We start from the raw sequence: 9,743 nt of genomic DNA, 5'->3' as shown, positions 1-9,743 counted from the left end.
ACGCATGTGAAGGAATCTTGCGGGAGCAGCGCACAATATTTTTGTTTTCCCCACAATGGCTGCGTACGTAAACCTTGTGAAGCACACCTTGTATTACGTACACCTTGTACACTTTGTGTGTGCGTATACACCTTGCGATTTCCTACAAGAATCACTGGGCGAGCAAAGGGGTTAACCGGAACAGCGACGCAGATCTCTCAGCCCGTTCGGCATTCGTATTGACTGATTGTCCGGTGTGGCCCGCACTTTTAACGCGGCCTTTGTCTCACGTGACCATCCCGCGTCCTCCAGGTGCTGCGTCAGTACCAGAGGCAGAGGGACGCCGGACGACCGTACCTCTTGGGAGGGATAGTGTACGCCGTCCGGATGCTGCCTTCCTACAACAAGCAGCAGCTAGACATGATCGACCACATAGTCAAGTGAGCACGCCCTTTTTATGCGAAGCATATTACTAGAGCTCAACCCAGCTCCTCAGGCGCGGCGGCTTTTTTTTCTGCCTTGAAAAGGCAATAAGCACAGACAGACAAGGAACTCGTTATTTAGACTGAGGAAATATTCTTTCAAAACTCTATCATCGTTAATTTGACCATTATAGGTTCAATAAGTGAAAATAAAATAAAAACCAAACGCCATCGCCATTTTTTTTTTCAGCAGGAGCCCCAGTGATGGCACTGGGGTACGGGGGGGAGGGGCGAGGGTGGGGGGCGGCTATCTTGGCTCAGTAAGAGTTTTTTGTAATTTACTAAGTTCAGCCTTTGGCTCCTGTAGAATACGATTTAGGCCCTTTTTTTACCGATAAAGAAATTAATTACCCCTCAGCATGCAAGCGGTCGAAGTTCATGACACCACGGCTTGCTGGTGCGCAACTTCAAGGCGGCACCGCCACCCGCCTTTCCATTATGCTTCTTTTCTCGCTTTTAGAGCAAGCCTTATGTATAGGTAAGAATGGCTTCTTATTTTAGTATTGTATAAAAGTAACGTACTGTAATACAGCTGAAATTATTTTTTTTCTTTAGTGCCCCTTTAAACGGGCGCAAACAATTAAGCCAAGCGTTCAATCGGTAGTCTAGAGCGTTTTCGGGTTCTGGAAAACTCTCAGTTTGCTTTATCCGACGAGGCTACTTGATCGCGGAGAACACCGCGACAGGGGGCAGGCCGCACAATTTTTCCTCGATTTGCATTACTGACCTCAACGCTTCGCAACGAAACATTGGTTTAGACAAGTTGATTAATTCCGAAACTATAGAGGCCTGCAGGTAAAAAGAAACATGCACCCGTACTACCTTCTTGGGTAGTGGTCATACGCAGAGCCCTGTCTATATTTTCGGGTCACTTAGGCCTTGTTCGCACACCCGTGCAAATGCGGGTGTGTGAAAGAGGCATAAGTCATTCCTAAACTATAGACGTGGCTGCGTGTAGAAACGCCGACGAAGAAGGCGAGGAAAGTTGCGTTTTTTTTACGTGCAGGCTTCTATAATGTCGGAATGGCACAACTTCTCCGAACTTAATGTTTTATCGCAGGAAATTGCGAATGCAATTCTATTTCCACCGTGAGATCAAGAGCGCCTATTGACTGCGCGATGTAAGCCGGACGAGAAAATTTCCCGTCCACCGCAATCACCAGAGTGCGCGGGATTCGCATGTATATATATTCTGATTGTTGAAATCCAGAGACTTCAAGGTGGACATGCTTGTGGCAACGACCCACATGGAAGAAACGTACCAGTACACCTTCGAATGCAGAATCACGGGACCGACCACTTGGGACCACAAGTACGACAGCCACGAGCTTCCCATCGTGAGTCAGCCTCGTTGTTTTCATTTCTCGACTGCAACGTCACATTGATTTCGACAACCGCCCAGACACATGGGCGCCCTCGCGAGGCCATCCTCACCTCACTAAGGTGACGTGGGTTGTCCGTATTACCTATAGCGCTTCTCGACAGGCGCCTCGCGATTGAGCTTGTCGAGGCGCGGTCACAACGACGATTCGCCTATTCTTGAAGCTTACTTTGCGAGCCCTCCCAAATTTTTTTTTTCTGATCATGGCTGTTGGGTATTGCTGCGTGCGTCTGGGTGACGCAGCTGTCTGGTCGAATAGGCCACACTTTAAGAACAACAAAAAAACATTAATAACTTGCTCGATGATGGGATCGAACATCGGAATCCCAGCACAGCAGAGCATCCCGATGCTTTGACCAATACAGGCCACAATCGCATGTACACTTCTATCGGACCAAATCAAAATTACAGCTCTTTGAGATGATCGCCGAGTGTGTCACGTTGCGTATAGCTCGGGTTCGCGAGAGGACGTAGGCACGTACGCCCGCTCAATCAGGTTCGAAGGGGTTGCGTTTGGACAGCCCGTGACGTGGATGATGTGATTTGGGCGATGGCCCCTTCGGCATGACCTTGCACTTACCATTGCCATTACATATAAAGCCATTCGAGTCTCGGCGCTCTTCATGTGTTGGAACAAAGGCTTCGATATATGTATAGATTCCCAAGAAATGTGCGTTGGATCTGACGCAGTTTTTTTTTTTATTATTATTGTCTGCCCACATTCCGGTGACCGTGACCGGCGTCCCTGTCACGAGCAGCTGTTGTAGTTTCCCAACTTATGCACCCGAACGTCAACGCGTATTGATCCAAGAAAGTGAACAAGAGGAACCGAAGGGCCCTATTTTCGTTAGTCGCAGCCGTGTGAAGCCAACGCACAATGAAGCCAAGAAAAGCGTAGGGAGAAACTGTTTGCACTTGTTAACTGAAGTGCGTATAAGCTACACGCGTCACGCCAGAACAGCCGAATGACGTGGAACTCGCAATGATTCTGGAGCCAACTGTAAACGGCGTTTCAATTTTGTGCCAATAAATTCTGGAACGTAGAAAGCCGTAGTTCGTACGTCAGCGGGCAAGCCAAACATGAGATTGAAAAAGAGCGTCGGGAAACGGTGTCATTTTATAGCTGCCAACGTTTAACTCCAAGTGTATGTTCATGCGAAAGCACCAAATTGTCCATTGAGCGAAAAAGCTGGCGTCAGTAGCAGCCAAATGGCCCCTAAAATCCCATTGGCTGCGACGCCAGGTCACGTGCGCGCCTCGATGGAGCAGAGTGGGTGAAAGGGCAAACTGCTGGCGCACCAGGTGTTGCGTGAGGGCGTCGCCGCGACGCCACGTCACCATCGCTCTCGCTCTCGGGAGCATGTGTTATCCGCCCGTTCCTTGTCCGCGCAATCTCTCGACTTCGTACTAACTTCGCCTCGGTAACCGCTACAAAGAAATTAATGTACAAAGGTGAAGCATTGTTTGCGATAGCAAATAAGTAGACAGCTATACGAAGTAAGGATAGCAGTTCTACCGGCCGTGTCAACTTGTAAACACCTTTCGCATCTCACTCGATGACCGCGCACACTCGCTGTCCAAATGCTGGAGCGAGAAAGCACGGCAGCAGCAGAGAGCGAATTCACCTTCGTGCTGCCTCTCGGCTTCAGCGCGAACTGAGCGGCGAGAACAGAGCGCGCACGAAGCGATTAGCCCTCGGTGCTCTTAAACTCTGTACTCTAGGGTTGGTAATCTCGATTAACGATTAAACGATTAAATGCATCACGCGAGACGATCAATCTTCATCGATGCTCGCCTTTCATTTAATCGACTTAATCGATTAGACTTGTTCGATAAATCGTTTTCGTGACACCGACAGGAGTGGCGCGAAAGTCTTGGAATCACACTGAAATGGCGGCGCACGAGCAGTGGCTGTGCGGCCACGCTAGAGCGACTGTCGACTGTTTTTCCGAGTCTCGAGCGATGCCTAACCGAGCGCTTTCCCGCTCTTTCCTCACACCGTACACGCTCCCCGAAGCCGGAGGCTTGAAATGCCCTAGCAATTCAAGGCACGTTATTGCAACCCAGTCGCTGATCGTCGTGCCACTCCCAGTCCACTAGATACGTATCACAGCATGCGCGCCGATTTGGAGTGCTTATCTGACATAGCGATAGAGTTCATGTCGATTCCCGCAAATCTATAGAGTCAAGAGCATCTATTCTCGCAAGCTGGTTGAGTGGCCATTCAAAGAAGGTGTCGGTTTTGCTCAAACATCCCAGCCAATTGACATTCCTTCGCTCTGTAGAAAAGAATATGTGGTTTAAAATCCTAAACCTGTAATTTTCTTTCCCCTTGTGCATATTGCAATGTCTTGCATATTTCAGTCGGACTTCACTTTTGCCATTTTTCTTATTGCATGTTTAACTATACTGTACAGAGGTTCCCTAGTGCCATTGTATCTTATCTAAGCCTGCACTAAATGTCATTTCATAACGTAAATTGTTTATCTTTTCATAAGCCACTAGCGCCAACAAGTTAAAAATTATCTTTGATCAAACTTTTACACACTCGTGTTTCAAACTCGTTTCCACCTCTCAAAAACTAAGATAGGGTCCTACAAATGTAAATAACTGTATTTCAACATCTTTAAAAGTGCCCACCAAATTTTCATTTATTTATTTATTTATTTATTACATACTGCAAGCCGTGAGGCCCAAGCAGGAGTGGTATACAAAAATACAACAATATTAAATTGTAACATCCAAATTCAAGCAACACGAGCAGTAAGAAATAACTCTTAACAATGCTAATTGCTAATTAAACAACACACACAGTCAGCGGGCACGGAGTTCCAATCATTCATTGTAACTCCTTGCCAATCATTGATTGATTGAGTTCCATTTATTTATTTATTTATTTATTTATTTATTTATTTATTTATTTATTTATTTATTTATTTATTTATTAACATATACTGCAGCCCAAGAGAGGGCTATAGCAGGAGTGGAGAATATTATACGTTACTATACATAAACATTAAAAACACACAAACACAGAAAGATGAATGATCAAAAAGAAGGGCTTTACATGTTAGCGAGGTGCTTATCAGTGGTAGCTATGAAATATTTTAGTGATAGTGAACGAATATTACCGGGTAGAGAATTGCAAAGCTCTATTGTACGTGGAAAAGAACTGTTCTTGAATGTGTTAGTACCGGCATAAATCGGCGTTATTTTCAAGGCCTGGGAGCTACGGGTACAACTTGCGTTAGTAAATGTGATGTAGTTACAACCAGAAAGACCAGGTCAGTAAATTAATCGATGAGAAATCTCGCATCGACAGCTATTAATCGATTAAACACTGAAATGATGAATGAGTAATCGTTAATCCAAGAAAAAAATTATTCGTCCATCCCTACGGTACTCATCACACATCGGATTGAAGATAGGGCCTGGGCGGCAGCGCCCTACGCAGCCGCCGCCGGAGTAGAACCCAGCACCCTTCCCTCCCGTTCCCCCGGTGCCTTGCGCGCGACGGAAGACGACGCGCTTCCTCACCGCTTTCCTCCCTTGCGCGGGCGAGATTGAGCCATCGTCGTCGGCTCACTCTCGCTCGCTTTTACTCGCACGTACAGCATACGGCACGCGGCGACGATGTTATCGCCCTTGGACCTTATGCAGAACATCACAGCGACGCCGACGGCAGATGTGCGCCTGGAGTGTCCTTGGAATTGCTACCGCAATAAACAAATAAATAAATATATGCAGATGGTATGGTGACACCTCCCCCTCCCCTCCGCTCACAGACACCTTTTTTTTCCTGCAGCAACGCCTTCAGGACAACTTATAAATACGTGGTCGGTCACGAAATAAAACGCCTGCGAGAATCGCGCATGCGCAGCATTCCTTTTGTCCGCGTGTTCCCCTGTTTCCGTGTTTCAACGTGGTATGCACGTGTCGTTAAACGTATCGCAATTTTTTTTTAATATGACCAACCCGTATTGCGCCAGTAAAAAAAAAACAGTCCTGCAAAAACGTGTGCGCAGATCGATGTGATCAAGCGGCTCTCCGACCGGGGATACCTGGACCTGAACATCCCGGTGGCCGTGTCGTTCACCCTCAAGGGGTTTTGGTACAGGCCGGAAAAGAACGTACACGAGGTCTACTTTGCTCCGGGCAAGCCGTGTGGCTACATTGTCGGTGATCCGACCGTCGGCAGCTACACCGAGGTAATGTACGCACATGCGTCCACACCGTGTAGTCTCTATATAGACTGACTGTTTGCACACTCCGTGACCGTCCTGACGGGGTCAACTGAAACGCTCTTGGAAAACAGTAAAAAAAAAAAAAACGTCGCCGATCTGTTAACGAGGCTCCTGCGAACATGTGAGCCAAATATTACTGCACGGCATGCCGCCGGGAGTTTACAATCGCGTGTCGAAAGCAGTGAACAGTCGCTTGCTCTCGCTTCCGCGATGTCGCCATGCAGCGTCATCGCGAGTAGCTGGACCCATCAACACTATTGGCTGATTTCGTGATCGCGAGAACATTCGCAGTAATACATAAATAACTTTGATATAGTGTGTGTGTGTGTGCGTGTGCGTGTGTGTGTGTGTGTGTGTGTGTGTGTGTGTGTGTGTGTGTGTGTGTGTGTGTGTGTGTGTGTGTGTGTGTGTGTGTGTGTGTGTGTGTGCGCGCGCGCGTTATGTCAAAGCCAACAAACACTGACACCCAGGAGAACATAAGGGAAATTACTTCTACTTAATAAATGAAATAAATAAACGATACATCAATGGAAATGAAAGTGGATGAAAATACAAATTCTTTGTATGTTTCTCATCTATATTAATGACTTGCCGTAATGCGTGACCCCTAACATTCACTTATTCGCCGACGATTGCGTAGTCTTCCGAGAAATTATTGACTAAAATGATGTTACGATCCTTCAAAACGACATCAACTGTATATCTAACTCGTTTGAAGTCTGGCTGATGGAACTCAACACAACGAAATGTAAGGTATTGCGTACCTCCCGTACAACTTTTTGCCCCACTTCCTACTTGCTCGAGAATTCCGCTCTCGTATCCGTAACATCCTATTGCTACTTAGGTGTCCACATAACTTCCTCTCTTTCTTGGTCTCTTCATATTAGCAAAATAATTAGCAATGCAAACCGCTCGTTAGGTTACCTCCATCGCAATTTTTCATCTGCTCCTGTTTCTTTAAAGCTCCTCCTTTACAACTCTTTAGTCCGAAGTAAACTCGAATATGCCTCTTCCGTCTGGGACCCAAGCACTGCTATATCAACCTCTGCCCTCGAGCTTGTCCAAAATAATTCTGACCGCTTCCTTCTAGGAAACTAGTCTTACTGCCAGTATCACTTTAATGAAAGAGTCTCTACAGCTTGCGTCACTCGCCTGTCGCCGCAAGTTTTCTGCGCCTATGTCTTTTCCACAAAATATACTACAGTCCCGCCCTACATAACGACCTTATTCTTCCTCCATCATACATTTCCCCTCGTTTCCATCATGCACAAAAAGTGGGAATAATGTCGTGCTTAACGCAAACATGTTATCAATCATTTGTACCCTGCACCTCACAGGACTGGAACCAGCTTCCGGGATCAGTCACGTCCACTGCTCACTATTCCCAGTTTCATAATGTTTTAAACACAGGTGTATTGCAATGTAACTAACCAACTATGTAATTATATTTGTTATCAGTCAATTGCTTGAATTTTTTGTTGCTTCCCGCTGTTATCTCATCTTTTTAGCTAACATTGTATTAGCAGAAGAAAAACTTGTGTCGTGTCCTTTTTCCCGTATGTTCCACTCCCCTCTGTAATGCCTCTGGCCCTGAGGGTAATGCTAATAAATAAATAAATAAATAAATAAATAAATAAATGATGTAATGGTGTAGATGTGCACGATGATGACAACTATGCCTTTGTTGATGCCCATGATAAAGACGACGCCCACAATGATTATGATGATGATGAGCCCTCGTTATATGTTCTCGTCCCTGACGTTGTCTTCAAGAGATAGGTTCTACCGAGAGTACTTTTCCTTTTTTTTTCTTCTCTTACCAGGTCTGCGAGAACACCACCTACCAGAGCCATATGACGACCTTCGAGGAAGGCCACTTCTTCAATTACACGTTCTGCAGGGAATACGACCGCACCTTCGTCTTCGACACCCTCAGCAGCATCACTCAAAAGGTAGGGGAGGACATGCTCCCCACTCACGTACACCAGATACATCGCAGGAATGCAGAGGAATCGAGGTTGCCGTTAGTCCAGAGCAATGATACAAAATGCGTTCGCGGCGACACCTGCAGCCTTTGTACCCTGAATATGTCTCTTCTCGCTATCGCATTACCGAGTTTACAAGCGCTCTGCAGCCATTTCAAGGAACAGCTTGTTAATGGTAAGGGATTCTAGGGACAAGGCAGGTCGGATAACACACGCGGGTACCGCTCGTGTAAGCGACGCATTCTACACGAGAATTTAGGGATGCGAGCGCCAAGTAACCTTTCTCTCTCTCTATCTCTCTCTCTCCACATTTTTTGTTTTTGTCAGTTCGCGTGTTTCGCGCTTGGCGCAATCACTAGGGGCGCCCATGTCCAAAGAATATGCGCTGCTCAGCCTGATCGGCCCACGTGCAGTTTGTTCAAAAAGTGCAGGCACCAAATTTTCGATGATTATTTTCTTTTAAGTAATACACATCGCCTAGGGGACCATAATAATATTCGGCATATGCACGATCGTGTCCCAAGTAATTTAGTTCAAGGATAGTTACGTAAAACAGTTCCCGATTTCGTATCGCCCGCCAACAGGGGTGGATAAGCTCACGTCACGGATAAGCCCCACCTCACGGAGTTCGCGTTCACTGCGCGCGTTACGAGCGCTGGAAAAATAGTCCAATCTTGCTAAGCTCTCTTTCTGACCCCTTTGAAAGTACGGCGCAATTCAATTTCTATAAAGATAAAAAAAAAGCTAGCTAGGCACGAAAAGACAAGGTCAACGTACATATGACGTCACCGCGGGCGCGAGCAGGTGGTGCTGGCTCACCGCGCTCACCGCGGGCTGAGCTTCGCGCTTTTCGACATCGACTACGAGGACGTGTTCAACCTGTGTCCGGACAACCTGTACGGGGCCTTCGACCGGGTGGCCGCCGTGCGATGGCTCACGGACCGGTTCAAGGAGCTACGGGAAGCCGCGATCGCCGCAGGCCCGGGGTCCCCGGCCTCATGACGCTGGCGCACCCCCGCGGCCGTCGGCCGCATCACGCGCAGACGGACGCTGCCAACCTAAATTTTTCCGCACTTAATGGAAAGAGAAATTCGCTTATTATGGACGCGCTCTTTGCCTGTGTGCATTCCCTTTCCACCCGCCACGGTGACGGAAGACGCTGGGGCGGGAAATGCTCGTATACGGAAACGCTGGTCATTAGATTTAGGTGCGTAATAATAATTAAAAAAACAACGGTGGTCAAAATTAATCCGGAATCTGCCCCACTACGTCGTGCCTGCATAATCAGACCGTGGTTTTGGCACTTAAGAAAACCCAGAATTTGTTTTTAATTTGTACACTCATCTGGAGCTCTCCGCAGTGTCCCTCATAGCCCTAGCGTTTCTTTGGCGCATAAACATCACGAATCAATCGACCGATCGATCGATCGATTGATCAACCAATTCCGCAACAGATTCCGTACAGAAGTACAGACCCCCCCCCCCCCCCCCTTATGAGACCACGAAGCGCCGCCATGTTTTTATGTTCACTTTACGGACGTTAGCCAGCCCACATACCACCCCCCTACGACACCACGCATACGGCTCATTCATACAAGTCCGTCAAGTAAACAGCTGCGCTGTAAGAATTACACGTTAGGCGTTTGTGTTGTGTACAGCTCACACATGGCTAT

The 9,743-nt window shown here is 47.2% G+C and overlaps 1 protein-coding gene across 2 annotated transcripts in view; it reads left to right on the top strand.

Annotated features, from left to right (window-relative positions):
* LOC129384214 (uncharacterized) overlaps positions 1 to 9,176 on the top strand; it is a 9,947-nt gene extending 771 nt beyond the window's left edge. The window contains exons 2-6 of one of the 2 annotated variants that reach the window (XM_055069435.2): positions 292 to 419; positions 1,672 to 1,798; positions 5,868 to 6,050; positions 7,910 to 8,038; positions 8,876 to 9,176. In XM_055069435.2, the coding sequence (XP_054925410.2) occupies positions 292 to 419; positions 1,672 to 1,798; positions 5,868 to 6,050; positions 7,910 to 8,038; positions 8,876 to 9,073 (765 nt within the window). In that variant the 3' untranslated portion in view covers positions 9,074 to 9,176. Of the gene's footprint in view, positions 1 to 291; positions 420 to 1,671; positions 1,799 to 5,867; positions 6,051 to 7,909; positions 8,576 to 8,875 lie in introns of those variants that run through there. The other variant, XM_072284183.1, reaches the window with a different exon arrangement.
* The last annotated feature ends 567 nt before the right edge of the window (positions 9,177 to 9,743 follow it).

This window comes from Dermacentor andersoni, chromosome 8 (genome assembly GCF_023375885.2).
Source record: "Dermacentor andersoni chromosome 8, qqDerAnde1_hic_scaffold, whole genome shotgun sequence".
Taxonomy (NCBI): Eukaryota; Metazoa; Arthropoda; class Arachnida; order Ixodida; family Ixodidae; genus Dermacentor; species Dermacentor andersoni.
Note: the sequence above shows the minus strand (reverse complement) of the source record. Positions and strands in the feature narration are given on the sequence as shown.